The 20,805-nt window shown below is 45.4% G+C and overlaps 1 protein-coding gene across 1 annotated transcript in view; it reads right to left on the reverse strand.

Annotated features, from left to right (window-relative positions):
• Window positions 1–9,923: 9,923 nt before the first annotated feature.
• LOC125520833 (uncharacterized) overlaps window positions 9,924–20,805 on the reverse strand; it is a 101,945-nt gene continuing 91,063 nt past the window's right edge. Inside the window, exons 3-6 of the mRNA XM_087533176.1 lie at window positions 12,201–12,272; window positions 11,496–11,636; window positions 11,293–11,415; window positions 9,924–10,203 (exon numbers count right to left, since the gene is read on the reverse strand). Coding sequence (XP_087389302.1) covers window positions 9,924–10,203; window positions 11,293–11,415; window positions 11,496–11,636; window positions 12,201–12,272 — 616 coding nt within the window. The remainder of the gene's footprint in view (window positions 10,204–11,292; window positions 11,416–11,495; window positions 11,637–12,200; window positions 12,273–20,805) is intronic.

Genomic DNA, 20,805 nt, shown 5'->3' on the forward strand with positions numbered 1-20,805 from the left:
AAGCCACATTTCCTCGTATGCTATTAATTGATAATGCAAGTGCTACTAACCCTTGTTGTGAGCATGTGCATCTTATTGAGGAGAATGTTAAGTTGAAGGAGCAACTTGAGAAAGGCCTTGTGTCATGCATACAAGGGGATAAGAACCTAAACGACCTTTTGAGAAATCAAAAGGAAGTTGTGGCCAAGGAGGGGATTGGGTTCGCACCCAACCCCAAGAACAAGAAGAAGGATAACAAGACCAAACGACCTCCTCCTCTCAAGCAAACTTTTGGGAAGGAGGGAGAGAGTGCTTCCAAGGAGAAGAAGAACAATGCGAAGGGTGGCGGTGTCAAAAAGGGCAATGCCACCCCTCCCAACAAAGCCGGCGACTTTAATCCTTCTTATCTGTTATGTCGTGCTAGTGATGGGCATGTCTATGCCAAATTTGTTGGTTCTACTCATGAGTACATTGAATGGTCTATTTGGGTTCCTAAGACCCTTGTTACTAACATCAAAGGACCCATTACAAAATGGGTACCTAAAACCAAGCATTGATCTCTTGTAGGTGTTTGCTTCTGGTGGGGGATCATGGTTGCTCGATAGCGGAGCTACAAATCATATGACCGGAAGCAAGGACTTGGTGGTGGACGTGCACAAGATTCCATCCATGCCCACCAATGTCGAGTGGGGTGACGCCTCATCCTCTAAGGTATTGGGACTTGGCAAGGTTGTCATATCTCATGATCTCACGATCGAGAAGGTCATGCTTGTTGAGTCCCTTGCATACAATTTACTTTCCGTTCGTTAACTTGCAATCATGGACTTTGCCACTTTCTTTGATATTGATACCGCGACCCTCTTGTGGAGCAAGACTCTTAAAGTAGCCTTTGTTGGGCATGTCGAGAACGGTCTATATGTGATTAACTTTTCGGAGCGACCCACTAAGACCGCGGCATGCCTAATGGCTAAAGTTGATGTGGGATGGCTTTGGCATCGCCGTTTAGCCCATGTCAGTATGAGATCTTTGCAAAGTCTTCTCAAGGGGGACCATGTCCGTGGACTAACGAATGTTAGTTTTGCTAAAGATCGTGCTTGTAGTGCTTGTATCGAAGGAAAGCTACATGAGAAGGCTCACCCTCCCACGACTATCATTTACTCAAAGAGGCCTTTGGAGCTCCTTCACTTGGATCTCTTTGGGCCTCCATCCTTTGATAGTCTTGGGGGTAGGAAGTATTGCTTGGTGATTGTGGATGACTACTCAATATATACTTGGGTGTATTTCTTCAAGAGGAAGAGCGAGACCCAACAAACCGTCATTGACTTTGCAAATGAAGCACAACGTCAACACAATGCAAAGATCTTGACAATAAGAAGTGACAACGGCACCGAGTTCAAGAACTACACCTTGGATGAGTTTCTTAGTGATGAGGGGATCAAGAATCAATATTCCGCACCTTACACCCCTCAACAAAACGGTGTTGCGGAGAGGAAGAACCGGACGTTGATGGATGCGGCAAGGACCATGATGGCGGAGTTCAAGTCTCCATACAACTTTTGGGTCGAAGCCATCAACACCGCGTGTCATGCATCCAATTGGCTCTACCTCCGCAAGGGCTTGAACAAGACTCCATATGAGATACTTACCGGTTACAAGCCCAACCTTATGTACTTTCGGGTGTTTGGGTGTAAGTGTTTCATTCTCAAGAAAGGTGTTCGGTTGTCTAAATTTGAGGCTAGAGCTTATGAGGGCATATTTGTTGGTTATGCTACAAACTCTCATGCTTACCGTGTCCTCAATAAATCCACGGGACTTATTGAGGAGACGTGTAACGTGGAGTTTGATGAGAATAACGGCTCCCAAGTGGAGCAAAGTGGCACTTGTGATGTAGGTGATGAAATTCCTCCTCAAGCCATAAGAAGAATGGGTGTTGGTTTTATCCTACCCGTTGAGGAACCCCTTGTGGCCTAAGGAGAAGGACAATGCTCCACTCAAGTGGAGCCATCACCAACCCAAGGCCCACATGCTTCCGAAGAACAAAGTGAAGGCCCTCATCCTCATGAACAAGACCAAGGGCAAGATCATGCTCAAGATGGTGTTGACACACCAAGTGATGCCCAAGGTCAAGTTCTCTCCTCCGAGCAAGTTCAAGAGTAAGAACAAGCTCAACACGTCGCTCAAGATGATCAAATGACCGAGCACCGTGCCACCAAGGTTGCTTCCAATCTCTCCACCTAGGATCATCTCATGACAAATGTGCTTGGAAGCTTAAGAAAGGGGGTAAGCACTCGTAGACAATTAGCAAACTATTGTGAACATCACGCGTTTGTCTCTTGTGTTGAGCCCCAAAAGTTCTATGAGGCGCTCGAAGATCCAGATTGGCTCAAGGCCATGCACGAAGAACTCAACAACTTCGAGCGCAACAACATGTGGAGATTGGTGCCAAGGCCGACGATGAACCACAATGTCATTGGAACCAAGTGTATATTTAAGAACAAGCAAGATGCTCATGGGATTATCATTCGCAACAAGGCTCGCTTGGTAGCACAAGGCTACTCCCAAGTTGAGGGTATCGACTACGGTGAAACCTTTGCTCCCGTTGCTCGTCTTGAATCCATTCGCATGTTGATTGCATATGCTTCTCATCATAACTTTAAGTTACAACAAATGGATGTGAAGAGTGCTTTTCTTAATGGTCCTATTAATGAATTGGTTTATGTCAAGCACCCCCCCGGGTTCGAGGATCCCTACTTTCCCGATCATGTGTATCAACTCGATGAGGCACTCTATGGCCTTAAACAAGCCCCACGTGCGTGGTATGACCACCTTACCGAGTTGTTACAAGATCGTGGTTTTGAAGTTGGGCTAATCGACCCCACTCTTTTTACTAAGAAGGTCAAAGGGGAGTTGTTTGTATGCTAATTATATGTTGATGATATTATCTTTGGTTCCCCTAACAAAGCTTTCAATGAGGAATTTGCCGCTCTCATGACCTCAAAGTTCGAGATGTCTTCCATGGGAGAGTTGAAGTTCTTTCTAGGGTTCGAAGTGAAGCAAAGAAGAGAAGGAACCTTCATCAACCAAGCCAAATACACTCAAGACATGCTCAAGAGATTCAAGCTAAGTGATGTCAAGCCGGCTTCCACTCCAATGCCCACCAAGTGCCAACTTGACATAGATCCCAATGGTAAAGCGGTGGATCAAAAGGTATATCGCTCCATGATTGGCTCCTTGCTTTACCTTTGTGCATCTAGACCGGATATCATGTTGAGTGTGGGAATTTGTGCACGATTTCAAGCCGCACCTAAGGAAAGTCACTATGTGGCGGTCAAACGGATCTTTCGATATTTGGCTCATACCCCAAACTTTGGCTTATGGCACCCAAGAGGAGCAAACTTCAAGCTTGTAGGGTATTCGGATTCCGATTGGGCGGGAGACAAAGTGGATAGGAAGTCCACTTCCGGAGGGTGCCAATTCCTTGGTTGCTCTTTGGTAAGTTGGTCTTCCAAAAAGCAAAGTTGTGTGTCTCTCTCGTCCACCGAAGCGGAGTATGTAGCGGCCGGTAGTTGTTGTGCACAACTCTTATGGATGAGGCAAACTCTAAAGGATTACAGTGTCATTTGTGACAAAGTGCCTCTTTGGTGTGACAATGAAAGTGCCATCAAGATTTCTCTCAACCCGGTGCAACACTTCAAGACGAAGCATATTGAGATTCGGTATCACTTCATCCAGGATCACATTAGGCGAGGGGAGATCGAGCTGAACTACGTCAACACTCATGATAACCTTGCAGATATTTTCACGAAGCCGTTGGATGAAGCAAGATTTCGCGAGTTAAGGCATGAGCTAAATATCATTGATTCGAGCAATGTTGCTTGAACCCGTGCACACCCCACCATACTCAACTTGTTGTCTTGTTTAGATGTAGGCATGGACATAGGGGGAGTGTTGTTCTCTCAATGAACTCTCCCTCCCCCCATTATGCATAAATTGATCAATTCTTTCACATTAGCCATGTTTGATGGTACTTGTGCTTCAAAGATGAGTTTTGGTCATGGGACCAAGGATAATTCTTCGCGGTGCCATACCGATTGACTCAAACATAGGTGGCTCCGGCCACCGCCCTCTCGTTGGAGAGGTTGTGTCTCGCGGTCGTCTCTTGTTGTCTATTTTCCCCTTGTTCTCCTCTTGTTTGAGCTTGTTGGTGGTGTGGTGTTCGTTTGAAGTTTCTGTGCAAAGACCTCTTTCTCCTGTGCTAGAAATGTGCTTCTTCTTGAGCTCACGGTACTACCGCGGCCTGCCACGGTACTACCGTGCGTGGAGTGTACGGTACTACCGGCCCAGCGCAGTACTACCGCCTGGGGGAGCGGTACTACCACTTTGGTGCAGTCCTTCCGCCCAAGCGGTACTACCGCGATGATACGCGGTACTACCGCGCTGTCGGAGGCGCGTGGGGATAAGGACGAGAACGGGGGGGGGGGGGTTTCTAACTCCCCCATACCCATTCGTCAGTTTTCCCCACTTCGTCTCTCTCTCTCTCACTCAAGAACAGGGCCAGAGTCCCTCGCCGGATCTCCATCTCCGGCTGCTCTCCTTGGATTCCGACCGGTGGGATCGTTCCCCACTACTTCCTCTTGCCATGGACCAAGGTTTTTCCCCAAATCCCTCTCTTTCTTGTTGGTTCTCTTGTCTCTAGATTTTTGGGGAGATGCATGTGTTCTTGAGATTTTAGGCCAAATCTTTGCAAGAGAAGGTTCTAGGAGAGTAGTGTTGCGTAGACTTTTTACTTGATATATTGTCCCGTGGTAGATGTGATCAACTGTAGTTCCGCCGTGGTTTCGCGCGTCTTCTCAGATTCAAAAGTAGGCTCAGATCTGACGTGGTGCGGTACTACCGCATGCTCTGTGGCACTAAAGCCTTACTACCGCTCCAAGCCACGGTACTACCGTATCCTCACACGGTACTACCGCGACTAGGAGCGGTACTAATTTTTTAGTACCGCATGACCAGGCGGCACTACCGTTGTTGTCCCTTCTTCCTTATGGCATTTATCCCGTATGATTTCTACTTGTTTCCCTTGCTTTGCCGTGGTCTTTGCATTGATTCTTCTCGCTCTTTGTGTGTGCTTTCTCTTGTGTCTTAGGTGGTGGCTCTCGCCGTTCCAATCCTAGTCATGACACTGGCTCCAAGTGTCTGCGCAATCCTCAAGATGAAGCACCAGAGGGCTCCAGTGCCCCCAAGCGCAATGTCAAGACCACTGCCAGCAAGCAAAAGGAACCTGCTAAGGGCATGGACGAGATTCCCCTCAATGAGTACATCGAACGCCAGAAGATCAACCCTTATGTGAATGCTCGTGCTATCCTCAGAGGCACTGCGTTGTTTTGGACCAAGCAGCAGGCTCTCATTTATCTGGATGTGATCAAGAACAAGCAGAATACCTTCGTGGATGTCAAGTGGATAGACATGAATCACATGAGGAAGGACAAGTTTCGGGAGTATTTTGGAGAAGCTCTAGATTTGGTGGAGCAGTTCGCTATTGAGCCTGTGATCTCCTTCCACCTTGACTATAACCCTGAGCTTATCTGTCAGTTCTTTGCCTCAGTTTAGTTTCACCCCGGGGATGAGCGGAGGATGACCTGGATGACCAATGGCCGTCAGTTGTCTGCTACCTGGAAGGAGTTCATGGGTCTGCTCCACGTTCCTAATGACGGGCTTCACACACCCGTTGGTGTTCGTCCCCACGCCAACTCTGAGTCTACTAACAAGAACTTGCTTCAGCCGTACTATATTGAGAAGGTGCTTCCCAGTGGCAAGTCGACTTGGGTGCTGAACTCTTTTCTGGATATCATGCATCGCATCTTCTGCAACACTCTGTTCCCTCGCATTGGCGACAAGGACAAGGTTCATTCCTATCTAGTGGACATGATGCTCCTGTGCGCGGAGGCACGTTCGTCTCAGACTCAGCCACTTGATGTCTCACACATCATGTGGTGTGAGCTTCGGTTTGCGGTGTTCACCCGCAAGGTACCTATCTATGGACCATACCTGTTTCTGTTGATCTCCACGACTTGGGAGAAGATGTACCCTGGTGATGAGTTCCTTGCTCCAGACTGGATTCGGCATGAGTCCATCAGTCTCCGCGTCAAGCCCAACTGGGCCAACACTACTACTCGTGTTGAGGCGTCTGCTGCTAGGAGGGCTGTTGGTGAGGAGAAGGCTGGTGCAGAGGATGTTGCTGAGGACCATGCTGCTAGGTCTTCCCCACCTTCCTCTGAGCCGTCATGGGCCAAGAAGTTGAAGGACAAGATGAAGACTCTCTTCTGCATGCAGGCGAAGGGGCAGTACAGGACTCACGTGGCATCCAAGGAGAGTCGCCGCCGCGACAAGAAGGTCATGAGGCTCTTTGGAGAGGATGTATCTGGCGGTTCTGAGGATGCCATCACGCCAGAGGCTGCATGGATGGCGAAGCAAGGTTTCAAGTGGACTAGTTCTGAGGAGGACATCGAGGAGACCGTCCCCACCGCCGAGTCTGACGAGGAGCACGAGGAGCATTGGGATGATTTCTCTGCCTGAGCCACCCCCTTGTGTGTAGGTGTCCTCTTTGCCTTTTTGGCGTCTCGATGCCAAAGGGGAAGAGAGTGTAGGGATTTGTGTGTTTGTGAGTCGTGTGTCGTGTTTGGTGTGTTTGCTTTGTCATTTGGACCTCGTTTGCCTTTGTTTGGTTTGTGCCTTTGAGACTTATCCTTCATATGGTGTAAGACATATGCACTCTATTCTATCTTAGTTAACTTATGTTTGTGCTATCTTGTCTAGTGTTAGCCTTACTATTGCAAGATATGCCTTGTCTCTATAATATAGGGGGAGCTTTGATCCTAGTATGTGTGCCATGCAGTCCAAAGCACCCATCTAGTTGGCACACATCTAGGGGGAGCCCGTCTATATTCTAGAGAGGAGGGGTTTGCGTTTGCTTAATATTATTTCCCTTGTGCAAATCCCGTATTGTCATCAATCCACCAAAAAGGGGGAGATTGCAAGGGCATATTTATCCCTAAGGTGTTTTGGTGATTGATGATAATGCGTCTACGGACTAATCGTGTGCCTTGAGTATCCTAGATGTTTCATCGCTAGGCACAAGACAGTTTGGTGCCCCTCGAAGACTGTTGAAGACGGCGTCTTTTCTATGTTTCTTTTTGGTGGATTTGAGTCGTAGGAAAGCCGTACTATTAAGAGGGGGTCCGCGTCAGAAAGGTTTGGGTGGAATCATCATGTACACGTTTTCTTCCTTGTCCCCTCCTTTCCCCTGCACTTTGGAGCATCCTTCGTTGATCCTCTTTTCCCTTGTCCTGACTGCTGTTGATGGGCTTGTGGTAGTACTGCTCCTTGTTGAGCGGTAGTACCGCACTTCGGCGCGGTAGTACCGCAGGTGCCCACGGTAGTACCGCTCCTCTGGAGCCGCAGTACCGTGGCCCCCAGGCCAAGTACCACTCCTTCGTGGTAGTAGGGGCGGATGTAATTTTTTACATCCGCGCCACTGCGGTAGTACCGCATGCCTTGCGCGGTAGTACCATGCGCGGCCTGGATCAGTTGCCAGGCGGTAGTACTGCTCCTCTGTGGTAGTACCGTGTCGGGTTTTTGCTTCTTCCATTTACCAGCGGAAATAGGCACGGATATATCTTTATCCGCGCTCTTCCCAGGCTAGGGGTTTCCTGCCTTGCGGTAGTACCGCAAGGGGGAGCGGTAGTACCACGCCCGTGGCAGTACCGCCCTCAGCTCTTGTGCTACAGGTCCGCCCTAGCTGCTGCTGGTGCTGCGGTAGTACCGCGGGCCTGCACGGTAGTACCGCGTGGCCTTGCGGTAGTACCGCTTGTCAGCAAGCGGAAGTACCCCGTGGACCTGCGGTAGTACCGCTGGTCTGGGGCGGTAGTACCGCTGGTCGCGGGCTGGTAGGTGGATAACGGTTGGATTTTTGTCCTAAGCTATAAAAGGGGTGCCTTCTTCCTCAAGTTGTTTACCTCTTCCAACCCTAAGCTCCATTGTTGCTCTAAGCTCCATTTTCACCCAATCTCACTCCCTAGCCAATCAAACTTGTTGATTTGCTCGGGAGTGGTTGAGAAGGCCCTGATCTACACTTCCACCAAGAGAAATTTGATTCCCCCACTAATCCCTTGCGGATCTTGTTACTCTTGGGTGTTTGAGCACCCTAGACGGTTGAGGTCACCGCGGAGCCATAGTCCATTGTGGTGAAGCTTCGTGGTGTTGTTGGGAGCCTCCAATTGAGTTGTAGAGATTGCCCCAACCTTGTTTGTAAAGGTTCGGTCACCGCCTCCAAGGGCACCAATAGTGGAATCACGGAATCTCGCATTGTGTGAGGGCGTGAGGAGAATACGGTGGCCCTAGTGGCTTCTTGGGGAGCATTGTGCCTCCACACCGCTCCAACGGAGACGTACTTCCCCTCAAAGGAAGGAACTTCGGTAACACATCCTCATCTCCACCGGCTCCTCTCTTGGTTATCTCGTGCCTTTACTTGTGCAAGCTTATTTGTGTTATATCTCTTACTTGCTTGTGTCCCTATCTTTGTTGCATCATATAGGTTGCTCACCTAGTTGCATATCTAGACAACCTACTTTGATGCAAAGTTTAAATTGTTAAAGAAAAGCTAAAAATTGTTAGTTGCCTATTCACCCCCTCTAGTCAACCATATCGATCCTTTCAGTGTGAAAAAGAAATATCAGATGTTCCTTCCTATAGTAAGCATGACTCAAGACCTACACAAATCCATACCCTCTATTTCAACACACGTCCATTTGTATTGCCACTTATTATTGCCTTTGCCGTCCATGGCCTTCGAAACGTTCCGCATGGCTAAGCTTAGCCGCTCTCTCGACCTTGTCGGAGCGTCCACGTCGTCCGTCGGTCGACCACGTCGGCGTATTAACCCCGCGAGCTCTTTCTCAAACCTCCTCTGCTAGTTTGGGCAGCTCCTAATGGTTATTCCAAACAATACATAATTATAATCTAAATTATGTTGCATCTATTTTTTATTTTGAGTGCCTTTTATCAATATGGATTTAAAATTAATGTTAAAGTTATTTAAAAATCCATAATAATTTATAATCAAATAATTTCTCCACCATATAAAATCTAAAATAAATATTTTAAACTTCCACTTTGAAAGATTAAACTAAAGCATTTAGTATATGTTGGTCACCTTAAATTCAACTAGAATATTGTTTTCAAAGTCAAGTAATTATAATATTTTTAGAACAATAGTAGGATATTTTTTCAGTATTTATATGCGAATTCGTGTACTGCTGGCTGCTGTTGATTTACACGGTGATCACTCATGGGATCGATGTACATATCTGTAGTTAATCTATATTAGCGCGCACACACATTTACCTTGGGTGTTTCCTCACGGCACCGTACCTGGTGGACGTAGACTTGGACTGCGTTGAGGTAGAGCATCGTCGCCATCAAAGATAGATGGCAATCAGAGCAGCGGAATTACATATGCCTGGGAGAAAGACATCCATTGTAGAGTGAAATCTCCTTTTGTTTTTCTCTGATTGTAAGAAACAGCGGGGAATGCTGACAATCACACAAAAAGAGCAAAACCATATTGCATACCTGAGTGTGTGGATGTGACTACGAATTACAAATCAGGGTGGATGATCATGTAGGTTCTCATTCACAAATCAGCATGGTGCGAAAAACAGAATGAGATAAAGCCTGGAAATAGGAAATATCCGACCAGCAAGGAGTATTCATTACCTTTCTACTGGCCTTTGCATACATAACCGAAAGTGGGATCAGTATTACTTAAATGCTGAAAAAATCTTCTGACAATAGCAGTCATCAAGGAAACATGAACAATTTGTGCATAACTTGGCTAGTAGCCTTGGCACGAATTGATTAAAAGTGTTATTAGTAAGACAATTGCACTATCAAAAACTCAAAGCTTTTACAAAATAATGGCAAAACTGCGTACACAAAAGACAACTTTCATAACCAGATATACTATCTAATTGACTTGATTTCCTATGCTTCGACATCGTGGACGTAGGGACGGACTCGTACGCATCTAGCCTGCAATCTGCACTTTGCGCAACGCCATTGGCAGCGACACCAGAGCGAACCGATGTGCAACTTTTTGTCGGCTCTCTTCTTCTATGTCCCAGCTCATGACAACTTGTAGAAGGAATGCTACATCCGTTTTTCCACAACCTAGAATGAAAAATCTTGGTAGCAAAGGAAAATGTCGAGGAATGAGAAAGACCATATGTCTCTGTATAAATAGCATAGTTAGTATTACAACAAACAAACCAGCACCAGCTGCCCTAACTGGACCTTCAAATCAAGACCTAGTTTAATCTGATCGGGCCAAACTAATCAGTCAATTCATGGAACATATAGTCAATTTTCTATAAGGAAACATATAGTTAGATTGTCCGCTCAAGATTGAATACTGCAGTTTGAAGGGACTGTCCAATCTACATAAATCATGAACATGTTTCTACATTTCCTAACTAAAACAACAATGTCTGACCATTGGCTTACGCATACTGTAATACAAATTGCAAACTGTTGACAAGTGTTGACCTGTCGTTGGTTTTTGATGACCATATAAATTTACTTTGGTGAAAAGAAAATTTCAGTCATAGTGATAGCTCCAGCCTCCAGCCAACAACCAAAAAAGTTGTTGGCTCCAGAGCAGTACGGAACATCATCATAATCAGGTATATCCCGAGAATACTAAAGGTCCAGATGGGATCGAGAGGAAGGGTCGTGCTGGTGGTTGGGTTTGTTTTTCTTTTCTCTGGCATGTACCGCTTCTGGTTCACTTAATATGAGGACTGTGGGTCGACGCGTGCGTTGCGGCGGGAAAACACAACGCCCAAGGTGTGAGAAAAAATATAATAAAGATAGAAGTACCCTCAGGAATTCTTGAGCCGAATCTTCGCAAGCCTATCTTTCAACATGGCATTGTCTAGAGATTTGGGTCTAGGGTTCGTTCGGAGTGAGGTTATATGTGGGGATTTGGGCTAGGTTTCAGGGATGCCGACTCGGATATAATTTACCATTTTGTGGAGGAAATGTTCCTAAAAGAAGTCTGACATTTCTTGAGTCGAAATAGATAATTCTAAAATATTTCAGATATCATTAACATACATGTGATTGCAGGAACAGGGTGGGATTTTTTTAACCAAAATCAAGCTTGCTCAAATCCCTATTTGATTTGAAAATTTAACTCTAGCCTTGCATAATCACGAGTTTAACTCTCAGATATGCAAGTAGAAGAAAATTTAGACAAACCTTGCAGCGGGCATCCTATTTGAGAAAGTCCTGCCGTGGCGAACCTGAGACTCACACAGACTGATGAGCTCATTTAGTTCAAGAGGTAAATCACCATAAAGTATGTTTCTTTTAAGAAAGATGCAATTCAAATAGTAAGGCCAGTCAAGTTTTGAAGTTCAACAAAAATGAAAAAAACATATATCAAAGTTCGCACACACATAAATTCCAGGGATAAAATGTTTATTAGCTCTGATGGAATTAATCCATTGAAGTTATTGTACCCCAGATCCAACACCTTCAGCTCTCGTAAATTTCCCATCTCTCTAGGGACAATACCATAGAACAAGTTCCTATGCAGTACACTGTATGGATGGAAGAAAAATAGATCAGAAAAGTTTGAAGGGCGAACATCATTTCAACAGTACATAAGATACAAAAAATAATATTAAGATGCTTTCTTGGTGAGTGCCTGAATGGGCATACATAATTCAACAGATAGATTTACTATGGTACTAACAATAGGAAAACTACATAAAGCACTGGTTTGCCATCAAATAATCATGTACTTGAATTTGATCCATGCAAAATTGTATTCTCAAAAGTCCCGTAGATCCAAGAAGAAACACCTCTCTTTTATCCAACTACACTCCAAGAAAGAACATACACCAAGTTAACTGATGTACCTTAATTGACAGCTCAAAAGCTGAGGTCATAAGCCTCATCAGGAAAACATACACACTACAAAGTTTCAACTTTACTATTGTGCTCAGCATGATAGCCTATATCGAAGTGCAAAATGACTCTTATTCAGTTGGTAGTTTCAGAAATACCAAATACTATCTTGTGGTTGAAAGCGTGAAACATGTTTTGTCAAAACCAAATTGTTCAGAAAAAACGTCACCAGAGGAACTATAGAATATGCTTACAGAAAATGCATATTAGTAAGTTGTCCAATCTCAGGAGATAACATTCCCTTCAGACTAAGATTTGACAAGTTCCTACAAAACAAAGGCACACACAAATTAGGCAAAAACATCAAAATACATATTATCAATCAGAGCATAGGGAAATGTTGCAAACATAACACATGATAGAAAACAATGTAAACAGAGGAAACATAGCTGCATAAGATGGGCATCCTATACTGAACAGTTCATGCATGTCAGGGGAACTGGATGTTTAACAAGATATCCCCAACACTGATGCTCCACATAAAACAAAATTAAGATTTGCATCAATCAAGGGTTCTTAACAACTCAAAATCAGCACCAAAGGAATTGGTAGTATCGAACGAGCGAAGTCTCCTTTTGAAATCTGAAGCTTCCCCCTCCTCCTCCCTCCCTCTCTCCCTCCACCGTCTTCTCCTTCAATCACCGCATCCCCGACGACCCCAAGAATCCGAGGCATGATCCTCCCGAATCGCACCCCCATCTTCCTCGGCCCAAATCCCAATGAATCTCGCACCGAGTCAAGGGACACAAGAATCACTAATCCCAAAGTATATTCATCAACAATATGGGAAGAAATGTAATGCCCCGAGACCGTTGCGCCAGGTGTCTTCCAGTTATTCGCTGTCGTTGCCATGTCATTTGTTGGCGTGTCATGCATTTCATATCATGTCATCATGTGCATCACATTTGCATATATGTTCATCTCATGCATCCGAGCATTTTCCCCGTTGTCCGTTTTGCATTCCGGCACTCCTATGTCCTCCGGCGCCCCCTTTTGCCTCTTTTCGTGAGCGGGTGTTAAACTTTCTCGGAATGTACCTATATTTGCCAAGCGGCCTTGGTTTACCACCTGTAGAACGCCTGTCAAGTTTCATGCCATTTGGAGTTCGTTTGATACTCCAACGGTTAACCGGGTAACCGTGAAGGCCTGGTGTGTGTTGCAGCCCAACACCCCTCCAAAGTGGCCCAAAACCCATCCAAACCCCATCCATCCTCTCGGTCGTTCGATCACGATCGCGTGGCCGAAAATCGCACCTCATTTGGACTCTCCTAGCTCCCTCTACCTATATATTTGTGTCTCCTCCGAAAATTCGCGAATGAACCCTAGCAAACTCCCTCTTCGCGTCGCCGGACAAATCCCCCCGCGCCCGGACATGTCCGCACCGCCGTCCACGTCCAACCGGAGATCGCCACGTGGCACGCTTCTGTCCCACCGCCGCCGCGGCCCACAGAGCTCATCAGGGGCCGCGCGAGCCCGGATCTCGCCGCCGCCCGGCCCGCTTCGTCCCGCTGTCTCGCCCAACGCCGGCCGGTCCCGCCGCTCGCCAGACTCCACCACCATCGTCGGCGCAGCCGCCCGCCGCCGCCGCCCACGCTCCTCCACCGCGCGCCACCTCCTACTCAACCGCGCGCCGCCCGCACCCCGCTGCCAGATCCGTCGCCACCGGCCGACTTGCTCTGCCGCCACCCGCGAGGTGCCCGCGCCGCCTCGTTCCTCTATGAGCCTCGCCGCCCGCCACCCCTCTCCTCCGCTGCTCGCTTGCTGGTGCGCCGCGCCTCGTGCACACCGTCGCCGTTCGCCGCCAATCGCCATCGCCGCCTTCGCCTACCGGCACCGCCCCGCTCCTCGCCTCGCCGGAGCTACGCCGAGCCGCCGGACTTAGCCCGCCTCGGATCTGGACGGGTGGGATGAGATCCACCCGTTCCGCGAACCAAACGCCCGCGCCCCGTCTCGTACGCCTTCGTCCATGTACACCTCCGTACAACTTTCCTCAAGGTGAATTTGACCAAGTCCCCGGAGATCTTTTTATTTTAAGCCTCTGTTCATCATGTCATAACTCTGCATCCGTAGCTCCGTTTCGTGCGTGTGGCATATCAAAATGTTCATCTGGATGTGCTCTTTATTTTGTTCCATTGAACCATGCTTGTTTGAGTCCATCTTGATGCCCTAATAGCTGTTGCAAAAGTGCTATATAATGTTAGGTGCTGATTCTTATCAGTTTATGAGCATTTGTCATTTTTGCCATGATTATTGTGTGCTGCATATGAGCATGAGCTCTACATGTGTTTTTTTATATGCCATGCCATCTTTACAAGGGTGTATGCCATGTATTTTTGTGATAAATGTGGTGACTAGCACAAGCATGCAAAGTAGCTCTCGTAATATTGCTGATTTCAGAGACTTAGAATTTCACTACGTCTTTGTCTGCTGTTATTTTTATGCCATGTATTCATGTTGCTACAGAGTAATCCATGCTTCTTTTGAGTATGTTCAGTAAGGATGATTTTGAGATATTGTTATGCTCTATCCATCAATGCCCTTGTTTGCATTTGTGGAGTGCCCTAGCATGACTCAATCTTGCTCTACTTTTGCTATAAAATGTTCTTGGCAGATTGTTTACGTGTTAATCAATTTTGCCAAGGTTGTTGCAGTTGATCCATGCATGATATGAGAATTTTATTGCCATGTTTAGCTTCTTGATCATGTCTTCTTGCTGGGTGTATGTTTAGTTTGCCATGCAATGCCTTGTGGTGAGTGCATCGAGCTCGCAAACATGCCTACATAACTCTGTTTATGCCATGTACAGTTTTCTGCTAAGTCTGAATCTGTTAATGAAAGTTGCTAAGTTTACATGGGTGCCATCATATCTTCTGATCCTTTTTGGCTTATGGTCAGTAAGGGACTTTTGTTATATGCTTTGAGTAGATTCATACCATGCCTTGTTTTGCCATGATATGTTCCTGTAGCATGTTGTTATCTTGCTCTAAACATTGCTTCCTGATGTTAATTCCTGACATGTTATTTTCACTGTCTGTGATGCTGATATCTTTTGCCCTTTTGCCATGCTTGTTTGAACCTGCTATTGTGTGATTTAGCCGTGGCTCAATGTTCATATTTTGTCAAGCATCTTGAGTAGATCACTGCCATGTGCTTTGTTGTTATGCTAGAGTGCAATAGCTTAGTTTCTTGTTGCATTTTAGATGGCATCGTGCTGTTAATCGCAGATTTGTGCCATTATTGTTTGTTTGCCATTTGCAAACCGTGCATCCGTTTCCGGCGATCTTTATATCGATTTCGACCGAAATCAACTCATCTTACCAGCGGCACACTTGGTTTGCCAAGTTGAGGCCTGTTTCAATCTTTTCCTTCCGGAGCATGCATATGCATTGCATTTCACATCCCGCATATCATGCCATGTTTTGCATCATGTTGCTTGCGCATTGCACCATGGTTGATTGTTGTTTTCCTTTGCTTGTGTTCTTGCTTTGGGTAGAGCCGGGAGACGAGTTCATGATCGAGGAACCCGTTGAGTACGCTTACGAGGATCAAGCTTTCGTCTTCTCAGAGAACTTTGTAGGCAAGATGACCATACCCTCGAAATCACTTCTATCTTAGCTTGCTAGTTGCTCGCTCTATTGCTATGCCTATGCTGCGATACCTATCACTTGATATATCATGCCTCCCATATTGCCATGTCAAGCCTCTAACCCACCTTTCCTAGCAAACCGTTGTTTGGCTATGTTACCGCTTTGCTCAACCCCTCTTATAGCGTTGTTAGTTGCAGGTGAAGATGAAGTTCGTTCCATGTTGGAACATGGATTTTGTTGGGATATCACAATATATCTTATTTTAATTAATGCATCTATACACTTGGTGGGTGGAAGGCTCGGCCTTATGCCTGGTGTTTTGTTCCACTCTGGCCGCCCTAGTATCCGTCATGCCGGTGTTATGTTCCTTGATTTTGCGTTCCTTATGCGGTTGGGTGTTATGGGAACCCCTTGACAGTTTGCCTTGAATAAAACTCCTCCAGCAAGGCCCAACCTTGGTTTTACATTTGCACTAACAACCTATCACCTTCCTTTGGGTTCTGCAGACTCAAGGGTCATCTTTATTTTAACCCTCCCCAGGGCCAGTGCTTCTCTAAGTGTTGGTCCGAACTGAGTAGACTGTGGGGCCACCTCGGGGAAACTTGAGGGTTGGTTTTACTCGTAGGATGTCTCATTTGGTGTTGCCCTGAAAACGATATATGTGCAGCTCCTATCAGGATGTCGGCGCATCGGGCGGCTTTGCTGGTCTTGTTTTACCATTGTCGAAATGTCTTGTAACCAGGATTCTGAGTCTGATCGGGTCTTCCTGGGAGAAGGAATATCTTTCATTGACCGTGAGAGCTTGTGATGGGCTAAGTTGGGACACCCCTGCAGGGTTTTGAACTTTTGAAAGCCGTGCCCACGGTTATGGGCAGATGGGAATTTTTTAATGTCCGGTTGTAGAGAACTTGAATCTTAACCTAATTAAAATGCATCAACCGCGTGCGTAGCTGTGATGGTCTCTTCTCGGCGGAGTCCAGGAAGTGAACACGGTTCTTATGTTATGCTTGAACGTAAGTAGTTTTAGGATCACTTCTTGATCATTTCTAGTTCACGACCGTGCTTTGCTTCTCTTCTCGCCCTCGTTTGCGTATGTTAGCCACCATATATGCTAGTGCTTGCTGCAGCTCCACCTCACTACCCTTTCCTACCCATAAGCTTAAATAGTCTTGATCTTGCGGGTGTGAGATTGCTGAGTCCCCGTGACTCACAGATACTTCCAAACAGTTGCAGGTGCCGATGATACCAGTGCAGGTGACGCAACCGAGCTCAAGGAGGAGCTCGATGAAGATTGTGTGCGTTGTGTTTGCTTCGTTTCCGTTTGATCAGTAGTGGAGCCCAGTTGGGGCGATCGTGGATCTAGCATTAGGGGTGGTCTTCTTTTATTTTGGTTCCGTAGTCAGACCTTGTTTGTATTATGGATGATGTAATGCTATATTTATGTATTGTGTGAAGTGGCGATTGTAAGCCAACTCTTTATCCCTTTCTTATTCAGTACATAGGATGTGTAAAGATCACCCCTCTTGCGACATGCCTACAATGCAGTTATGCCTCTAAGTCGTGCTCCGACATGTGGGAGATATAGCCGCATCGTGGGTGTTACAAATTGGTATCAGAGCCTTCCCCGACTTAGGAGCCCCCTGCTTGATCGAATCGCTGGCGTTGTTGAGTCTAGAAAAATGTTTTGAGTCTTATAGGATTATATATATCGGAGAGTAGGATTCTTTTTACTCCTCAGTCCCTTTGTCGCTCTGGTGAGGCCTCATGACGTAGAGTTTTGACTCTTCTCTCCTCCAATTTCACTAAAAAAATTTAGGATCACGCGGGTATCTTGGAATCATTTCGATGGTTTTGTGACGAGAACATTGTTCTTGGTGCCTCCTGACATTTAGGGGTTGTGGCAGTGTCCCGGGGAGTTGAGCTCCGAGGTGTTGTCGTCACAATTTTATCGTTGCAGTTCTGGAATACCTGAGTTTCGCCGACATCGAAAATCTCTTTTATGCAGTTGTTGGTGAGATAACCTCGACGCCACCCAGTACTGGGGCGGGAGTTCGGGAGTATTGCCATAACTCATATAATGGATGCTTTTCGAAGTTTGAGTTAAATGATTTCTGAAGGTTTTTGGTTATGTGTTGAAGGATGGATACAGCTGGATGTAGGATTTGCTAGTTTTGGGTGAGATATTATGCTTCCCCTGTATCCCCAACACCTGATTGCATAACCAGAAAATTTCGGGAGTTTGTAAGTGGGAATTCAAGTAGCTCCTAGGATATCTTTCCGATAGATGCATGATATGAGATTGGGGTTTGACGTCTACTGGTCCGCCCATCCACGGTTGGTTTTACAGTGGTCTCGTTGTGTCTTAAAGAGTCCTTGGCTATGCTGACTCGGGGACGCTTCGTATGTCATGTGCACTGCCTTGTACATGATGATGATGTACGATCGAGCCTGTGTGGGCCCCACCATGAAAACTTCGGACGAAATCTCTATCATATGTTTGTTCCGGCTTATTTTGCAAGCCAATCCTTTGTTTTGTTTTCAGTTGTGGTATTCGAGTTGCTTCGAAGTCAAATGTTGATTCCATACCTTTTCTAAGTGGTGTTCTCATATTTCTATGTGAATACTAATCCTTCTTGATCATCAACGTTGTAATCTCAATTCTTTTTCCAACCGACGTGCCCCTCTTCAAGTGGATCCGATCTTTTTCAACATCCACAAGATCAACTCTAAGTCTTCTCAACAGTGTTTGTTTCATCCGTCCCAAGTTGTCTTTGTTTTCCCCGCCCTCCCACCCTTTTGCTTCAAGGACTCGGACTTCTTAATCAAGTATCTATTTTATTCATGTGAACTCTCTTCATTCTTTTCAATCAATGTTCTTACCCGGTGGTTCTCTTGAAGATGCTCTACTAGTTCATCATTCTTCATTCTTTTCCTTCTCCGGTTGATTCAATTCAAGCCTTGGTATTGAGCATAGTCATTTCATTTTGCCCAATGCTTTTCTTATGCCGGTGCACCTCTTAATCATTCCCCGCTTGCTATTCAATTGTTCCGGAGTGCTGAAGATATCTCAGAAGATTCACATTTCCATTCTCAATCCGTTCAAGCTATTTCGAGGTTGTTATATCATTCAAACCATTTAAATCAACCGGTGCATTATCTCTTCCTAAGTAATCATTCAATGGTGTTTCTTCTGAGTGGGCCCTAACCCACAGGTCTTTTCCCAGGATCTTACCTGACTCTTCTTATTTTACCGGTGCTATTCTAAAATCTTTCAAAGTGTGATGTAAGAATGAATTTTCATCAGTAAAGTGCCTTCCTCCAAGATCTTTCAAATTCTTTTCATTGTTGTTTCAACCTTTCTATTCTTCATTATTCCGGAGTGTCTCAACAATTCATGGTGGTGTTCCTCGTCGACATTCTCGGATTTGAATACCGAAGAAGAGTTTTTCCTCCATATCTTATTCGTTCTCTCAGAGATGCGTGATTCTAGCTTGTTGCATCCTCTCATAATTGTTTTCAATTGTGACAATTCTTTTCATCCTTCCGGAGCAATTCAGGAGTCTTTGTGGTTTGTTTCTCCGGAGCCCATCATTCTCAGCTTTCAGCTATCATTCTCCAAATCTTACCGGTGCATCGTTCAAGTGTTCTCTAATCAGCTCGTCATCTCTTCATTCTCATATATCTAAATTCTTTCAAGTATCTTCATTTATTTGCTAATCCTTCCCGGTGTTTCTTCATGTTTTATTTGTTCTTTTTCAATTCTTACAGTGGTTCGTTCAAGAGTTCTCTTCCTTGGTTATTTATCAATTCATTCGTTTCTTTCCAATCCTACCGGTGGTTCGTGGAAGATTTTCTAAAGTTTGCGCTAATATCTATCTTAACCCTTTTTCTACAAGAATAAGTAGTATGCCAAATCCGTTGCTTGCCATCAAGCTAAAGAGGTGAAGGATACGCATAACGTAATCCTTATTCGTGTTTCATCCAGGTGATTAATTCCTTATTCCCGAGGTTCATTAAAATTCTTGATTTCTTTTGTTCATCTTTGTTTCCCGGAGTTCCAGGTCTTCCGCATTATCTCGTCGCGAAGCTCCATCTAAATCGTCGCAAGGCTTCACCTTGTGTTTTCAACTTCACTTTCCTTTCGTTTGATCATTCTTTGTTACCGGAGTTCTTCATGGAGGCACTACATGATGGTTCATCAAGGATTTATTTCCTTCTCGAAGTGTTCATTGAGATTCTTTTCAGAGGAGCTCAAGCATTCTTCATCTTGCAATTCGGAGTGAAATTGTTCTCCCTTATCTTTTGAGGTGGTAATATATCATTCTTCATTCACAAGAATGAGGTATTTAAACCCATCACATTCTTCCATGGAGTTATCTTGGTATAGTTTTCACCTAAAGCCTTCCATTGGGAATGTAGCTCTTTGTGGTGATTATCTATGATCCAAGTTCTTCATCTATCCCCCGGTGAAATAAGTTTCTCGTCTCCTTGTTGATATCAATCCAATCTTGTTTTCGTTAGTGGCAGAATTTCACCTTAGGTTTTGAGAAGTTTTCTTTAAGCCCACTACAAGCTTACTCTTTTCGTTGTTGGTTTTTTTCCAACAACTCCGTTCGACCCTTCTCCTAAAGATGCTTTTCAAGCTCATTTGAGGTAGAAGAAGTTGTTTTCTCCTCCGTTCATTCCTTTCCATTCTCTCTTTTCTTCCAGAGGCATTGCGATGTTGCTCTCTTCGACCCATCATCTTGTTTTGTCAAGATCATGTTCTTTCTTTTGCTTATCCATTTAACCGGAGTGTTGTGCCCTCTACTCAAGTTCTTTTCATCTTATCAAGTCTTGCATCCCTTTTCAACCGGAGTGATGCCCGAATTTGTTCTTCCTTGTTCCTCTTTCCTAACGGAGTGTTTTCAACTTCGATCATCTCCGTGGTTTTCTTTCTTTCAAGTTGTTCAGCCTCTCAAGGTTCTTTGGTTTCACTTGTTTGTCAAAGAATCAATTTAGTTTTACCTCTCCTCTTCCTCTTCCGTTTTCTCTTCGGTGCCATCCTAGATCTCGGGACGAGATCCTCTCGTAGTGGTGGAGTGTTGTAACGCCCCGAGACCGTTGCGCCAGGTGTCTTCCAGTTATTCGCTGTCGTTGCCATGTCATTTGTTTGCGTGTCATGCATTTCATATCATGTCATCATGTGCATGGCATGTGCATACATGTTCGT

The sequence above is a fragment of the Triticum urartu genome, chromosome 7A, assembly GCF_056163025.1.
Source record: "Triticum urartu cultivar PI428250 chromosome 7A, HENAU_Tu73, whole genome shotgun sequence".
NCBI classification, from domain to species: domain Eukaryota; kingdom Viridiplantae; phylum Streptophyta; class Magnoliopsida; order Poales; family Poaceae; genus Triticum; species Triticum urartu.